At 39.4% G+C, this 18835-nt stretch overlaps 1 protein-coding gene across 4 annotated transcripts in view; it reads right to left on the bottom strand.

Annotated features, from left to right (window-relative positions):
* erc1b (ELKS/RAB6-interacting/CAST family member 1b) overlaps positions 1 to 18835 on the bottom strand; it is a 432645-nt gene that overhangs the window by 97822 nt on the left and 315988 nt on the right. For all 4 annotated transcript variants that reach the window (XM_007898509.2, XM_007898508.2, XM_007898513.2 and 1 more), the window contains one exon: positions 10699 to 10846. In XM_007898509.2, coding sequence (XP_007896700.2) covers positions 10699 to 10846 — 148 coding nt within the window. The remainder of the gene's footprint in view (positions 1 to 10698; positions 10847 to 18835) is intronic.

Genomic DNA, 18835 nt, shown 5'->3' on the forward strand with positions numbered 1-18835 from the left:
CGAAGGAGCACCTGCTCGATGTCCGATTTGCCTTCTATGTTCTAAGGTTCTATGGTTCTATAAGACTCCTAAGTAAACACTTCATTTCCTTTTACTTGACAATGTAACCACCCGTTTGGAGTCATGATCTTACAGCCACCCATTCTTTGCCTTTCAGCTGAAGCAAGGCTATATGGTGAAAAAAATCAATGAGCATGATAGCGGCGAGCAAAGGAAAACCTGGTGGTGATTTCAACAGGTGCAACTTTGATAGCAAAATAGGAAACTGATAACATTTTTCAAAATTCAAAATGGAGACCACAGGAGGGGTCTAAGCCATACGAGATAACTATGAATGTATACCATGAACTAAATACAAACTCAGAGAGCATTCTGGCATTTTTCAAAGTGGGACAATCTCACCAATCTTTGTTATTCTCTGGCAGTAAATTGTTCTACTGCACAAAACGTTACAAGACTGCTAATCAAAGCACCACAAATTAGCAGTGAAGCTGTTCTCCTCTCATTACCATGTTATGCTGTGATTAATTTATTCTTCCTCATTGTTTATAGATTCCAACTGAGAAGGTATTTGTGTAACTTAGGTAATAGAAATTGTTACAAGAAAAATGCAATTCTCCTAAAGTACATTCTGATTTGATACACAGAGTAACAGCAGCCAAATAAATGCCCTTAGGGAGGAAATTAAATGCGTTTCCAAACATCTCCATAAAATAAGAGGGTTGTCTGGAAACAGTGGATTAATAAATGAAATGGTAAAGGAATGTCCAAACTGGATGGATCATTGTTAGTAGCCTCATTAGGCAGCTGTAGTTCTTTGCTAGACCCAAGGAATGAACATACATTGACTGAGATAGGTACTGCAATGGTAGAAGTCAGTCAAGCACAATGAGGAGAAGGTAATAGGTTCTGTGGCAAACTCCAAGCTTTGAAGGGCAAGAGAGAAACCAAAATTCGCAAGAGAATTGAGATAATTCAGATAAACAAAAGAACAAGAGACAGGCAAAACTTACAAGTGTCATTCACTCTGGTTGAAGTAGATACCCATATTTTCAGAAACATTGTTCTCAGGCGTGAGCGAGACAGAAAAGTGGCAATGCATGTACACAGAATTCTGCTGGCTGGCATTTCCATGACCGTGCCTCGGGTAATTTCCCCTCCCTTCCTCCCCTCTACCCCTCCCTTGCTCTGCATCAACCCTGTCTTTGTGAAGCACTTTGAGACACTGTCTTACTTGAAGGATGGTATGTAAATCCAAGTTGGTGCTGTTGGCACAAATAAATCTTATTCTCTCTGTAAAAGAATCCAGAGAGATCAAAGAAAATATAATAAGGAAAAGAAGACAAAGAAACTGATCATGAGTTAAAATAGAAAATGAGATTTTGATTGCAGGGAACGTAAAACAACTTGAAAGGATTTATTTTAAACATAAATATCTGTACTAAGCAGGCAGTTAAGAAAAGAGTAGGGCCCCAAAAGTATCCCAAAAGGGTCATGTTATCAAATGACTAAGAGATGGTAGATCTCTCAAATGAATTCTTTGTGTCCATTTTCATGGAGGAAAACACAAGATGGTACTTCCCAAAGTGAAGGTAGAATTTCCAAGATGATAGTCTAAGAATAGTTATTGGAAATAAAGCAGTGATTGACAGTTTAAAGGCATCAAACCCAGGTGAAATGTAGACAAGGATAGTTTTAAGAAAATAACTGATTAAACTTATGTTCAGGTGGGTAAATTCATTGGAACTGGGAATGGTGCCTGAAGATAAGAAAATTGGGAATACAGAGCCAATTCACCAAAAGGGGCAAAAGGATCATGGGGGTTGGAACTACAGGTCAGTGAATCTGATATCTTTCATAGGGAACACATTAAGAAAGGACATCTTGAAGGAGGAAATAATGAAACACCATTGGTTGAATCATAACAGTCAGAAGAATTTCATGACAGATTGAATAACCAATTTTTACATCTGATAAATTTGTGCTTTGAACATATAACATGACTTGTGGACAAGGAAATCTCAGGAAACATCTATTTTCATTTTACCAAAGGCTGTAAAATTTGCAGAGTATGTAAAACTGAATTGCTATGCTCCCAATATTTGTGTGCTGCAAAATGAATTAGATAAGTGAAAAAACTTGGAACACCTTTAATCTCCCCTTATTATAAACCCAAGAAACAGTTAAACCTCCCAGCCCACAAAAACGGGGAATGAATGCTGCAGATGCCATGACATCTGCTTTCGTCTCCCGCTATCATAAAAGGAATTACAAGTCATCCAGTACCAGAAGGGTAGCCCATCCCAACCATACCACTACCCATCATTCAGTATAAACCCCAAATGTGGGTTTTAGAGAAAGAAAGGGGGGAAAAAAGCCAAATCTGACTAGGAGAAAAAAAACGGAGAGAAGGGAACAAGGAAAAATGTTAAAAACACACAAAAATTGAATAAAAATTAATTCAACACCACTTAAAGTAACACATTCCACATACAGCATCTATATAACAAACCAAGGTCAAAGCTCTTTAATATATTCAAACACCTAATAAAATACAACCAAGAACAGAAGCGGTCAGAAGAAAAAAAAGAGAGAAAATATAACTGCTCACCAAGAATCAAGTAGCTCACTGGGCCTATCATTAACAACTTGAAGGTTCCAAAACAACAGCACCAATCAGATAAATGAAAGAATAGTATTATTAACGGAAATAAAACAAGGAGATTCAACTCTCAAATGGGCTACGTTGCTGGAGGGAAATCTGTTGATGGGGATCTGGGATGGGGCTCTCCAATTCACCGATCACAGCCGGCATTGTCAATGGGGTCTGAGCCAATAAACCAAAATATTGGAGCACTGGGAGCAATGAAATCACATGCGCTACTACCCAGGGTTGGTTCATTTCCGTAAGTCTGGAGGAGAAGAGGGGGCCAGTTGAAGGCCAATTTTAATCAGAAACTGACACACAAACTCTGGAGAGGTAAAAGGAGATGAGGCCCCTGGATGTTCCACTCCAGAATACCCTAGGCTTCCAGTCGCCTGACAATATCCTCCTTATTTGACACAGCTCATTCAGTTGCTATGGCAATGCCACAAGACAGAAAATGTAAATCGTTTTAGAAATCCACTCTTCTCCTTTCCCATTCATTTCAGCTTTGTGCTCAGTCTACAATCACTTTTACGGCAAGTTGACTGATGTGAAGACATCATTGCTTTCACATGCAGAACATTGGCTTTTTTCTGTATAACATATATAGTCTCATCCTTGCATTCAAATCCCTACGCTCGACTAAGCCAACTCCCTGCTTGTCGGCCTTCCCAATTCTTCCCTCCACAAGCTGCAGATCATCCAGAACTCTGTAGCTCGTATCCTCTCCCACATCAGCGCACAAGGCTCTGTGACCCTGTCGCCCAACCCTCGTTCAGCTCCACTGGCCCAGAGGATAGAGTTCAAAATCTTCATCCTTGCCTTCAAAGCCCTCCACAGCTTTGCTCCCCTCCTACCTCTTTGACCTGCTAACCCCATATCACCTGTCCGCTCCCTCCGCTCAGCAGGTTCCGACCTGCTACACGTCCCCTGCGTGGCCCGCCCCACCATCGGCGGTCAAGCCTTCAGCCTCCCTGCCCCACCCTTTGGAAATCCATCCCAATTACCCTTCACCTCACTTCCTCCCTTGCCTCCTTCAAGTCTCAAGACCCTTCTCTTTGACCATGCCTTCAGCCACCCACCTACCCTCACAGCCCTCCACCCTCCCTGATCTCAACCCCTCAGGTCCAAATCCTGACTGTACAGTGCCTTGGGTCGTCCTCCCGACATGAAGGGTGCTATACATATGTAATTTTGTATTGTGAATTGAATTGTACACAGCATGGCCCCAACTTATCTCTGTGAGCTCTTACAAAGTAAGTTTACTTACTCCACACGCGTAATAATAATCCCTCCAAAACAATAATAAATTGGTCATTTTCAATCCACGATTGTTTATAGGACACTGCTGTGTGCAATTGGCTGCCGCGTTTTGCCCACAAATATATGGTCAATTCACTTTACAGCATATTCAGTGAAGTGCTTTGAGACGTCTAGAAGACGTCCACAATCAGTATCCGACTTTCAGGCATTCACTCTCTAGAATTCCATTCCGGATTTCTCTGCCTAACTTTCATATGCCAATCAAATAGAGACAGCAGTCAACTTGTGGTAAAGACATTCACATATCTTACGAATACTTTTGGCACTGAGGGCCCTGAAGGAGTGTTCCAGCAAGATGCCAGTCTGAACAGCACCTAAATGTATAATTACCTGTTTATATTAATATGTTTTCTTGGTCTCAGTTCCAGAATGTGCAGAAGTCTGCTTTTGGCAGGGACCCGACACCATGACATCTTTAGCAATTATGGAAATGATTAAAATGCACTTATTTCTTACACTCTGCCAGATGTGACGATGCTGATTTTTTCCATTTCGTTATTTTTTTAAACAACCAGCAATTAAGTTGTACGATGTTATGCAAGAAGACAACTAAAACCTCCTCTATCATGGTTGTAAAAATGTACAACTTTGTAGGATGACTTAAAACAAATACTATTCAGTGAAATTCACTCAATAGCAGAGGTGTATTGGGAAATCTTTTCCATTTTTTTCAAACTGACAGATAGTTATCAAATTCAAGTTAGATGCAGATGTGGAGTAAAGCTACTCAGTGTTGGTTGACCTTAAGCTCAAAAGAGCACCTCTTACTGTAACTGCCAATATTTGACTTCTTCAGCCTGGAACAGAGATGAAGAAAGCATGTTAATTTAAACAGGTAACTGGAGATTTAGACGTTACATGAACCGGCATTTCCAATTCTTCCACCACTATCCCTTTGAGTACTTCAGTGACAGCAAATTTATGGAAGTTGTGTTTTCTGGATTCTTGCCATTGGGAACCAGGTTGAGATCGTCTAGTTGGCAGAGATTTTCATCCCATCTGCCTGAGCTGGATTCAAAGCCAAGTTTCTTCTGAAGTCAGAATAAATGCTTCCATATTGGGGTTGTTTTGGAATATAGGCAGCAACCCTATTATCCCCAACTCTGAATGCTTGATTTTGACAGTTTGGTGTTGGATTCCGGATTTGACATCCTTCAAAAAATTTCCATACCTTCGAACCAAAAAGGTTACAGAAATTCCATAAAAGAAAAAAGTCAGAATATGTGGCTGGTAAGATATGTTCACTGTTACTTGTCAAACTTTTTTTCTGTCCTTTCATATCTCTTTCACTATACTGTTCAGGAGATGGAAGAGGATATCACTCTCTTCATATTTTTCTTTTGATGAAAATAAAATATCTAGTGCACATAAAGCCATGTAATTTCTTGGAAAAACATCCTAAGCTGAACTGGTTCCAAGGTGGCAATGGAATTTCGGAATCAAGCCTGCCCTCTGTGGCATCTCGGTAGTCCAGTTCCTGAGCCAGGCGGGTCTGCAGTATGCAAGGGAATTGCTGATGACAGCATAGTCAGCCTGGCTCATTAGCAGAACCTGGAAGGACAGACCAGTCACTAGGGGCCATGAGTCATACCATTCTGCTCCTGTTAACCCTGTAAGCCAAAGCCCTAAAGGGTGGTCCTTGTTGGACAAGCGGGAGAGCTTACCAGATAGCAATATCGATGTCAAGCTATGCGGTTTTAGCTGGTTAGACTCCAGCTGTACCCCAACACATGCTTTGGCTCTTGTCAACCTGTGCCTAATATTTTCTAGAATTAGGAAAGCAGGATACATCCCTCCAGGGAGAGAGTGCGCATTCCATCCCAACAATCTATCTCTGGGGTTTCCATGTGTAGGTGGGATGCATGGAAATCTCAGCTTGGTGTGGATACTCTTAAGCATAGTGATGGGTTTCCACATATGTCAAGACACCGAGCTGACCCCAAATAAAGAGAATAAGAATTCTAAGAATTCCATATTTTTTGAAGGAATGGGTACTAACTTTCATTAATTTCTGGTTTATTCATCACATTTATTAACTTCTTCAAATTATCCTTGCAATGGCAATGTCAGGGTCCTGTATGTTTGGCAATTTTCCATTTGGTCAATCCATAGGTGGTCCATTTCACATAGGGCCTCTCCTCCAAACACAACCATGTTGAAATTGGTAAAACACAGAGAAAGCAGAGTACAAATAATAGTTTGCATTTGAAACCCAAATCTCCTAAATGAGAGTCCAGAGTCTAATGTTCCAGCATTTTAACAACCAGATGTACCAAACAAACATCACCACAAATAATACTACTAAGGAAGCCAACCCAGGGGCAGAAGGAATAGTGAACAGGTAATGTCATGATGACAGATTATAAGCTATTTTATATCCAAACAGTGCTTTGCAAAAAACAGAGAAAGAATTCCCCTATTACTGTGCTGCAAATATGATTTTTCACAGTTGTCTCAACTTCCCAAAGCAATGAACAAATGTGCTTCAGTTATTATTCTTACAGCCAAGAATGGTTATTCAGATCTTTATTAATTTGGCAGCTGAATTAACCTGACATGTTAGCCCATAACTGTTTCCAGAACTATGTCGACCTGTTAAAGCTTTGGAGGATTACATTTCTTTTGTACATTCAGTGCCCAAAACAAATCAACAATACTATCGTTAAGATAAATAATTGTGTAGAAAAGGAAGCCTATTTTGAACTGTGTTCAATAAACCCTATAAATGCTGTGCACATGGAAAATCAATCACATCTAGAGCCTCAGGATGTGTGAGTTAATCAAATTTATGTTTAAATATCCCCAAAACAAACAAATTGCTACAACAAAGAGACACTGATGTAGGAAGTAGTCTTCCATTAGATAAGCAAGGGGCAGTTGGGAAACACAGGAAGTTGAGTGATATTTCCCGGAGATGGGCAATCGTATTTTTTTTTTAAAAAATGGTTCTAGCATGGTAGTTGTTGTTTAACAGCTAAAACACAGAGACATCTCTGCTTCAAATTAATCTAGAGCTAGATTCCAGTCTAATAAACACAGCAAGCATTTTACATGAGTTATAACCTGATTATACTAACTGGCACTCGCGGCACACATCTGGTCTTTGTTACATGTGTTTTTTTCCTTTCTTAGTCCATCAGAGGCCTTGTTTGAAGCGCATGTCTTGTGCTCCCTGCCATACCTCAGTCAAGGAGACAAACTATGTGTAGGAAGTAAATTAGGACCACATTGATCCGTGACCCTCATCCAACCAGTGACTGAACAAATCCTACATTCGGAATGACAGCAAATATTAAATAGGGCTTAGTTTCTCCTCATTTTTACTGAGGAGGTTGGCAGATGAAAAGAAATTAAACTGGAACATGAACCCACCACTGGAGCTCAAGGCAGTTCATTCAAAAGCACCGGTACACTTAGATTCTGGATTAGATGAACACTACAATATTTGTTTTAAATTGAAACTAAAGAGAGACAGATTGTCTTGCAGACCATAACTGGCCAAATAGAGTATTCAAGAATAGTATTATTTCCCTCCTCACGTGGTATAACCTGCTGAATCGATTTATATTGAACAGTTTTGTCATAGACTGTAGACACTGTGGTGCAGACAGGAAGATGGGGGGAAGGGCAAGTCTGTAATCCCACAAAAGTAGCATTACTTTCCCATTACAGTGTAAAGAATGGGTCATTCCATGTCAACTCAATCAAGACCCCCACGATCGCTCACATAATTTCTTTCCCTCACCACATACAACCACATCAAATTTAGATAGTATTTCACGGAACAGTACAACTACCAGGTTGGCTGGCAGAATCTTAACTTCCCATAATATACCTTTTCAAGAGTGGAGGCAAGGAGGTCAGTATCCGAGAAGTTTCTGCACCATGTTTAATGCTTGTCAATGTTCACTATTGTTTCATTAGCAGAAGTGTGTTTATCAGGTCAGACAAAAGCCTTTAACACTTGATCTCACACCTCACCTTCAATTTACGTGGAGGCTCTCCTGGGATTTGAGGCTTTTAATAACTTCAATTGCTTTTAACTTTTACTAACCATACACCAAATTCAGAAGTTGCACCAAAATATCTAGTGATTTATAGCAAAAGGATAGCAATAGTTTAACAATAGCAATGGTCTGAATGTCAGGGAATCAGACAGTTTAGTAGCTTGAGTCGTGAATGTGCTGCACATTCAAACCATGGGTCACAAGGTCAAGTCCCAAGGGTTCATGTTCCAACTCACACCAAATAAATCAAAGGTGGATTGATTTGGGATTCAATGACATGTTTATTTTGTCAAACATATAAATTCCCTGGCCATATTGCTTCAAACCAAAAATGTAAATGTGTTTTGTTATATTTCCCTTAAGATTTGGTGAACTATCTACTTGATAGCCCTGGCTGGAAGATCCAATAGTTAAATGAATTTACCAGTAATGATTACTAGTCCACTAACCTTCTTGCTTGTCCTTTAACTTGTGTCAATCTGGCATCATTTGCAGCACACTGTAGGTTCAAGCTCCACATTGGTATTTTGAACTCACACTGTCTAGGATGACACTTCAATACAGTGCTGGGGATACATTGAATAGTTGGAAGTGCTGCCTTCAGATTTGAAGTGAATTCAACGTCCTGCATACTTTTTCAAGTGGACGTTAAAATCCTATGGCACTTTTTGTGGGCTATTCTTCTATGCAAATTGGCTATTGTGTTTGTCTGCAAAACATGCAATCACTGCCCTTTACAGTAAGTCCTGTGAATTGCTTTGAAATATCCACCAGGTGTGAAAGGAACTATACCAAATACAAGGTTTATTATGATTATAACTTAATCTTTCTTTTCCTTCACTGAAAATAAATGAATTTTTTTCAGGTACATGTCATGAACAAGTACTGCCATACCATTCCCCTTATTTGTGCTCAAAGTACAATTGTGTGTGCCAGCCTGGCTCAATAGTACTCTCACTTTTGCGTCAGAAGATTGTGGGTTCAAGCCCCATGTAGAAATTTGGAACTCATATTGTCAAAGATGACACTCGAGTGCAGTACTGTGGGTGTGCTGCAATGTTGGAGGAGCCGCCCTTCGGATGAGACATTATGCCAAGGTCCCGCCTGCCTATTCACATTAAAGACTCCAAGGTACTATTTGAAAAGAGAAGGGAGTTCCTCCCAGTGTCCTGGCCAACAAATCCCCAAGTAAAATTGGTCTTTCACTTCCTGACTATTTGTGGGACATCATTTTGTGCAAACTGGCTGCTGTGATTGCTCACAAAACACGGTCATTCAATCTTTCAATATATCTTGTGAAGCGTTTGGGACATCCTGCTGATGTGAAAGGCACAAAGCAAATGTGAAGATTATTCTAATTAAAATGTTAGCAAAGTTATGGGATGCAATGTCAAAAATATACACGATATCTTCCCTTACCTCAGATTAGCAAAACAAAGACAGGAACCTACATTTGTACAATATAGTGTGCGTTTTAAAATCTCCTTCCAAAATGGCACTTCTGGCAAAATATGGGACAAAAGTGATGACTCCAGATACCAGTTTGAAGAGTGGCATTTACGGCAGTATTTCTGTTCCCAGAATCAGCATACTTGTGATTCCAGTAAACTCATACCAGGATCCAGGATATGAAGCATTTTGCAACAATTTCAACCTCAGAGGCCACTATAGAACACAATGCCAACAATACAAGGACTTATGTCCCCAAAACTCCATTTGCCTGGACAGAAGTGGTGAAATCGATGGTTGCCAGTAATCATTTCTGAAATGGTCTTTCCATGAATATTAGAATGTAAAAAATGAGATGTTAAGTTTTCTCACCAATTCTTTACTGGATAACTGAGATTATTCTTTCAGATTTAAATCAAGAACTGAACAAGGATCCCAGTTCTCAATATTCCCCTCATTGACTGCACATTGTAAAACCAACTTAATAAATAATAATCCCTTCACCTGATATACAATATTTCCGTTGGGGAGAATATCTCAAAGGACTTCGCCAGATTTACCATTAAATGTTGTGGCTGCTTTTTGATGACGGAAAGCGGCAACCAATTTGTGCACAGAAAGGGAAATGTAATGACTAATTTCTCTAATGACAAGAATGCAGTAGGGAAATTCAGGGACAACCAGAGAATCAAGGATGGAGGGACCTGAAACGAGTCTCAATCTGTTCCCAATGCAACTACTTCATGAAAACTTGCAGAAAATAACCACACCAAAAAAAGAGGTTTGAACAATACACCAACACACTCTCTGGGGTCTCCCAACCTTGGCTCTCGTCAACCTGCACCTAATACAACAACAACAAAATTATATTTATATAGCGCCTTTCACTTTGGAAGGGCATCCCAAGGCGGAGGTTAGAATCAGGAAGGCTGGAGGGCAGGAGGGGGGGGGTTGGCTGAAAAATATATTTTCAGATTTGGAAAAATACTTTCCGGATTTAGGTAGGCGGAATGCATCCCTCCGGGCAGAGAGTGCGCATTCCATTCCAATAAATATCTCAGAAAATTCCAAGTATAGGTGGGATGCATGGAACTCTCAATTTAGTTTTGATACTCTTAAGCACGGTGATGTGTTTCCACATGTGTCAGACACTTGGCTGACCAAAAAAATGGAAAGGGGATGAGAGGCAATCTATAAGCGGCTAATGTGCAATCCCATTGAATCCGCACAGAGGGTAAAGCACATGGAATGCTGACCGAATGAGAGACCAACCTGCTGTTTGAGTTGCTGCACCAATCTGTCCTTCTCCCTCTTCAGTGATATCACTTCCTCCTGGGTTTTCTTTTTTTTGGACGATGATAACTCTAGCAGAGCAATGTTAGCATCCTTTTCACTGATGGCAGCCAGCAATGCCTCTTGCCTGAAAGAATCAGAAGAACCATGAAAAAACAAGTTTTTATAAACATTTGCCTTCTTTCTCTCCCTTTCCCTGCCTTCTTTCCCTCCCACAAAAAATCTCAATAGACTGAGCATCGCCTGCAATTTTGGAGCATGACCTCTGTTTCACAATCAATTCATTGCAATGAAACAAGAATCACAAGTGTTGTCAATCCATCATCAAAGGGGTATCGTTGTTTGCACAAGCTATGTTGGTGCTGCCCAATATGACAGCAGGTAATTAATCCATTACAAGAGCTTTTCAGCATCATTTGTTTCAAGTAGTTTGCACTATAATAATAATCTTGGCATTTGATATAGTGTTTTTCACCTTGGGATTCCATTGCAAAGTGCTTCACAGGATTTACTGTAACTGTTTATCTTGTAGGTAAATGTTGCAGCCAATTTACCACAGCCAAGAGCGCAAACAGCATGAAACAAATGACCTAATTTATCTCGAGAAATGTTGGCCAGGACACCAGGACAATCTCTCTACTTTTTTCCTAGTGCCATGGGATCCTTAACGCCCATCTGAATGGGCAGTTGGGACCTAATCCGAAGTACAAACCAGCATCCTGGAAGGCGAGCCATCTTCGTGGCAGGCATGTTTTTTGCCAAGACACTTCGCATAAGGGCCTGGATTAAGCAATTGGTATTGAATAAATCTGGTACAGCATAGTTGATGACAATCATTTAGTCTGTCTCATTGGCAGGACTTGGAAGAGACAGACCAATCACTTAGGGGAGGGATTCTTCTCACTTGGCTCCAGTTATCCCTACAAGCTAAAGAGTGGTCCTAGCTGGATAATTGTACAATGTGCATGCTCGAAAAGCTTGCTGTCACAAGACTCCTGGCTCATGTTTAGGTGAAGTACCAAATGCCTGTGGAAAAAGAAAAATTGATTGCAGAAACAAAGATGGATACTTAATCCCCATTTAAGAGATTACTCACGGATCCTGATTCAATCCAAAATCTCTCAAACTGAATTCAAAGCAGATTAGCTGCATTCAGAGCATGATCCACAAATGATTCAGATAATAGAATAATAAATAACCCTTGCATTTGATATAGCACTTTTCACGTCCTCTAGACTTCTCAAAGCGCTTCACAGAATATATTGTAAAGTGAATTGACTGCATATTTGTGGGCAATATTCAAATGTTCATTAAGATATACTTTAAGTGAGTCCAAACATGGTCTAATATAAACTGATAGATCAAATGATATCCATCACATTTATTCTTTCTTCCTGGGTTGAGAAGATCAAGACGGTTCTGCTCAGAGTCTGTGCAGCAAATTAATGGAAGGCAAGTCTGAGGGGCCAGGCAAGACTGCAACTCCAACACACAACCTTCTGCTAAAACACAACCATTGCTGAAGAACCAAACATATAACCATTCACACCAGACAGAAAACCTTGCTGTGCACAAATTCAGTTACATTCACACAATAATAGTTATAAATAATAATCCTTGCATTTGATGTAGTAGTTTTCACATCAGAAGCATGTCTCAAGGTACTTCATAGGATTTACTATAAAGTGTAGTGACTACATTGGTAGGCAAACATTAATTACTGATGAAGTTGTTTGTTTCAATGTTATAATTAAAATAATTCAACTCACATCAACTGGTATTCAGCCAACTCTGTCCAGTCAGCAAAGTCTCTGCTATAGTAAACAAATGTTTTTTCTGAAATGTTTTACAGGAATAGTAAAGTCATAGCTGTTGGCTACAACATTCCTCGAACATTGTCAAGTCTCCATAAAATGGGTCAACATAAAAATAAAATTAAAAACAGCTGGAGTATCACCAATCCACGGTGTTGAGTTTCTCTCACTCAACTCATGTGATCTGTCCACTGTGCATTTGTATTAATACTGTATTTTGTGATTTTGCAACAGGTAGTCCCTTTCCATGAACCAAGGTGAATGATTTTTAACAGGTCACTCTAGCCCTTTAGTCACAGCTTCCCCATCTTGGCAACATCTGTCAAATTTAACTCCTTTAAACTGGGCTTACAAATTCAGGGCCTTAGTGTATACAAGAAATAGGAGGAGTCCAAATACAGATCCCCGATGCATTCCGCATTGCATCTCTTTCCAGCACCCCATTTTGAATTAACTTCCTTCACAACAAACGTCTGCTTCCTCCCTTCAGCCAATTTTGAATACGCCTTCACGTTTCGCTCCTTGATGGAATGCATTTCCTTAAAGGGTGGTGGAAGCCGATTCAATAACAACTTTTAAGAGAGAAGAAGATAATTATTTGGGGAGGACAAGTTTGCAGGGTTACGGAGGAGAGAGCGGGGGAGTAGGATTGATTTGGATAGCTCTTTCAAAAGAGCCGGCACAGACACGATGGGCTGAATGAGCTCCTTCAGTGCTGTATAATTCTATGATTCTATGATGTGAAGGAGTCTTTCATTTGATACTTAGTCAAGTGCCTTTTGGAGATCTAAATACATAATGGTCATATGGCTTCCCATAATCAATTTGGTATGTCATCTCAAGATAGTACATGATGTAATGAGGTCAATCAACCCTGGCACAGACTGGAAATCAAACCTTAAATTTGGTCTGTACAGTTAAGTGCTGCCACATTCAGTGCAATATCTTTACCCACCAGACAGTTGAAAGACCCATCAATAAATGCCTTTTAATGGCTTCCAATGGGTGTTGGGTACTGCATTTGACCCCAATATCTGAAGTGACTAAATCAGTTAAATGTAAATATTCACTTGTCAGAAATTCTAAATTTTATTAATGCTATATATTCTCCATTAGTGCATTCTGACAAAATCCAAGTATAATATTTTGAAAGGGCAAGACTTTATGAAAGATTTCCTTCCCTTCTCCAGACAACTCATTTTTTTAAAAAAATGGTGCATTGTTTGAACACAAGTTAATGAACTTGAGAAATACAGCAGGAATTATCCTGCAGGTCTGTGGGCAAAAAGACTTGCCCAATATTTTTCTCCCCAAATTATTCTCCCACCCACTGGATTATTCTGCCAATTTAGCACAAGCTGTTGCCATTGTGCCTTGTTACTCAATGCAATTGTCAACCTGGAGGAAAAACATTAAATCATACTTGGAGCATGAGTAGCATGGAGTTTTGGGTCATGAATAAATGCTGACTGGGAGCTCAAAGGTTCCCAAACTGAACTTGGGCATTCCCCTGTGAAACATCCACTTGAATACTCCAATTACCCTCTACTCCCAGCATGGTGCTGTCAAGATGAATAATATCACTGTACAGTGCAGGCACATTTTTCGTGCAGTCCAAGCTATGTAATCTGTGGATTTCTTCAAATTGTGCATTTAGTCCTTTATGCAATATCTGCATTTCATTCGGAAAAAAGTGAAACCCGGCAAGGCCACATTGATGATAGCATGAAAAGGTTATCTAAAACAATAGCTGATTATTATGCTTTGTCCTTCCACTGCACCAAAGTGAATAGGGATAAACTGTGATTTTCCAATTGACTGGTAGGAAGTTATTTGGAATATTTACGTCCCCCTCCAAGAACCTAGATTTAGCCAGGCACCAAGCCTCTTTTGAGAAGATTTCTCAGACACATTCCTTAGATGTTCTTCCAAATAAATCAGAATCTGTAGCAACATGTCTAATGACATATTTTCTAACTGGTTTGTCCCACAACTTTGATTGATCAGCATGGAGAAGGCCACTTGCACCATTAAGTTCAATGCTGCACTGAAACCCCCTCTCTAGCAGGGACACTGGCACTCCTAACAAAATGTACATTATGGAAGATTCTTAATTTATTTATCTGCATGCATCATGTAACTTGCAGAATACCATGACAGTAGATAAACTCTACTTATGCCAATACAAAATACATTGCAATTGCATTTGGTTGTTTTATTAAAAGCTACAAATGTAATAACTCCTCAATTGTCACATTTCAAGCTTTTATTAAAACACTCAAATGCTTCACACTTGATTCCCTGTCAAAAGTTGGTTCCAAACACTTAAATCTTAATCAGAAACATCTCAAATGTTGAGTTAGGATCAATAGGCTATTAATACTTTTTTTTAGACAAGGAACTTCTCCAGGTTAAACTGCTGAACTCGTTGTTAACACGTGTAACCCATAGCAGAAACCTTTCATCAGATCTTTGAACAAAGCCGTTCTTTATGCCATTCTGTGCTTCAAAATGATTCCTTCTTGGCAATATAATCAGCAGATCTGTTACAACTATATGGCATTGTAATCAGCAGTCCTGTAGCTTAGTGGTCAGAGTACTCAAAAACAAAATTACACTTGTATACGCCTTTCATGTTGGGAAGATATCCCAAGGCGCTGGACAATCAGTGTTTTGGACCTGAGCTGGGGGTCAGGATCGGGGATGGCGGAGATCAGGGGGGGGAAGGAGGGTGACCGATGGCAAGCGGATCTGGGTTCGATTCCTGAGCAGGGCGAAATGTTGGGCAAGTTTCCTTGCTCCACATGATCATTTGGGTTGACAGTGACAGTGCTGTCAGCAGTTCGACTAATGAAAGTCTGAGCTGCTTCCTGCTTATCTCAAGAGCTGTCAGATCAGACGTTGACTCACCTGCCTGACCAGGTGAAGCTGAAATTTACTGCCCTCTAATTAACAGTCTGCATTGATAAAAGTAAAAATCTCTTCAATATTTTACTCAACTCTAAAATGTTCACCACATTACCCGTGTCTCACAAGTAACCCCAACACTGCACCATAGAAAAAACAATAAGAACTGTTGTATGACTTCAACCTCAGCCACATCAATGATGATCATTAACAATTTCCAGTCTTAATAAAGGCCTTTTTGTACATATTCACTTTCACATATCAGTTTCAATGTTACAGGAGGTACTGGTGTATTACTTAATTATAATAATAATAATAATAATAATCCTTGCATTTGATATAGCGCTTTTCACGTCGGGAGGACGTCCCAAAGCGCTTCACAGAACACACTGTAAAGTGAATTGACTGTATATTTGTGGGCGAACGCGGCAGCCAATTGCGCACAGCAATGTCCCACAAACAGTCATATGGATTGAAAATGACCAATTTATTATTGTTTTGGGTTTTGGAGGGATTATTATTAGGCGTGTGGAGTAAGGAAACTTGCCCAAGGTTTCGCCCTGCCTGGAATTGAACTCAGGTCTCTCACTTGCAAAGCGAGTGCTCTAACCACTGAGGTACAGGACTCCACTAGAAATTATTAGCAATTATTGTTTAATTACCGCAACATACAAAGTAATAAGATCTCAAGGTTGTATCCTTGATTGGTGCTGAGATAGTTTATCTCAGCTGGGGCAATGCACTTGGCCCCACTTGGTTTCTGAGCAAAGGGGAGGGGAAATCATCCAAGTTCTGTTCCTGATCATCATGAAACAATCATGTTTCAACCTATGTTTCAATCTGATTAGAACCTATGATATCTGCTAAGAAAGTGTACTTGTGTGAGTGGACGTTAAGAGGACAGGATTGGCACAATTGTGATGCCCCCACTTTTACACAGCCTCTGAATTTCTCACATTAAAACGATCACCCACCCCATCTTGAGCCACTGGCCTCACTGCCTCCAAGAGTGGAAAACATTTTGGGAGAATAAAAATTCTTAAAATTCCTTCAATTCATGCGATGTTATCAAACAAACACCTTGCTGGTGGCAGCTGGGCTCAGTTGGTAGCATTCTTGTCTCTGAGTCAGACATTGTAGGTTCGAATTGTTGGGACTTTGAACTCATATTCTGGTTGACACTCCAGCACAGTGCTGGGAATGTACTATTTTGTTGGAGGTGCTGTCCTTCACATGAGTCATTAAACTAAAATCCAATCTGCCTGTTCAGGTGGACATTAAGATATCCCTGCTCGAAAAGAGAAGGAAGTTTCTCCCAGTGTCCTGGCTATCAATTCCGCAGATAAAATTGGTTACTCACTTCACGGCTATTTGCATGACATTGCTGTGTGTAAATTGGATGCTGTGTTTGCATATAAATACAGTAACTACCAAATCACAGTAAAATCTTGTGATGTGTTTTGAGATATCTCAAAACATGATAAATTGGCTATATCAAATACAAGGATTAATATTTGATTATGTTACAAAATGACCGACACAAAAAAACAAGCTTAGCTGGTTTACAGGAAAATATCTGAACCACATTCACCCCTTTTAACACTTTCCTAATATAATGTTTGTTATAAAGGATTTCAATCCTCAGTACAATACAAATTTTAATTTATATAGGGCCTTTCACGTCGGGAGACGGGAAGACATCCCAAGGCGCAGGACAGACCAGACCACCATCTCAACCACAATTAAAATGGAATGGACAGCAGACACGGAAAAAGTAATAGTTTACATTTTATGCTGTGTTTACACTGCTGAAAGCACAGTTGTGCACAGTAAAACAGCGAGCAACTTTGAGGGAGGAAGCCTGATTATACTTCCCAATCCCCATAGTATTGGCTGGACTGAGGAAATTTCTGCAAACACAAAACTAAGATAGCACCAGCAACTCTCAACAACAATAAAAATGGTCCTTTAAAACCTGTTGGACTTTATGCTGTAGCTCCTTGCAGTGGTCTTGGGAGCCAAGCACCAATGTGATTCACTTCCTAATTGTACTGTTCATGCTTAATTTATATTATATTTTTCAAAGAGGATTTCCCGCAAAATATAAAATACAAATATGGCAGGTTGGTGAACTCAAGTTTTCGAAAGGCTAAATTATTTACAAGAAAGAGTGTGCATTTGAGGAATGTTGATAAGAGACACGCATGTGTTGAAACTATTTGGTTATTCACAGAATTTGCCTGTAAATCCTACCTCTGCCTATATTGTTCCCTAATTTATCATTCTGTTTTAAAAATTAAGATTATTCAATCTTTGTGTCCACTTGTACAACAAAGAACACTTTTACACACCTCTTATTGACTGAGAAATCATGCATAGAGTATTTAGAGGAAGAGAAAATTGATTGCCTTAAAAGTATATGCAGTAAAATTCGCATAAGTCTTATCTTTATAAATCGTATACACGCCTAAGTTGTACATTCAACCAAGTACCATTCAGTTTCCTATCAAAACCATTTAGATTTCTTTACACTACTCATATTACTCACCTCCTAACTAGTAATGCTGCACCCTTACCCTCCTGCGCTTGAATCACAGGAAATTGTGCTCTGACATGCCGGCTGATTTGATTTTGCACGCGCAGCGTAGAATATTGATTAAATCGGATTTTCTACGACTTCTACAGTTTGCCTGCAACTCAGACTTCATGTAAGTCATATTAAATGTGGTGGTCTTGACTGATATGACTTACGTGAGTTTTTATGTGTATTTAACAAAATCCAAAGATATAGATTACAAACAGGACTTTTCTTTAGAACTGCACTAAATCAATACAATATCCTGGTATGAATCAAATTAAATGAAGGAGATAATTGACACAATCAATTTATTTTTGAAAGATCAAGGAATCTGCAAATTGTAAAAAAAACTACAAAATTAGCCCAACGATGGTGAACATATAAAGTTTATTACAGTAACGATAACACATATCAGGCTCTATTTTAAGATAATGATGATTTATGACAGTGGATTCAACTTCATTACTGAGGTCTTTACAGAGGGGATTACTTTGAGTCCTGCATAATCGTTCATTACTGAACATGAAGATCTTAACTAATTCAACACAAAACATGTGTATGGCATCGAGTTTAACACTGCTATTTTTGCCCAAAGTCACCAAAGTCACATCTGTATGCTCAATAGACAATTGCAACGGAACCTTAAAAAATAACAAGTTGTTTGAATTACAGATTACAGATTACAGAATAAAAATATTTATTTTAAATTAAAATGTAGTCCTGATCATCTGCCACAACAAATCATCAAAAGAATCGATAAATGTGACTGTGTTTCATGTGGAAGACTTTGAGGAACTGGGTCCCAACTTCCTGTCCT

The sequence above is a fragment of the Callorhinchus milii genome, unplaced genomic scaffold (genome assembly GCF_018977255.1).
Source record: "Callorhinchus milii isolate IMCB2004 unplaced genomic scaffold, IMCB_Cmil_1.0 Scaffold5, whole genome shotgun sequence".
Taxonomy (NCBI): Eukaryota; Metazoa; Chordata; class Chondrichthyes; order Chimaeriformes; family Callorhinchidae; genus Callorhinchus; species Callorhinchus milii.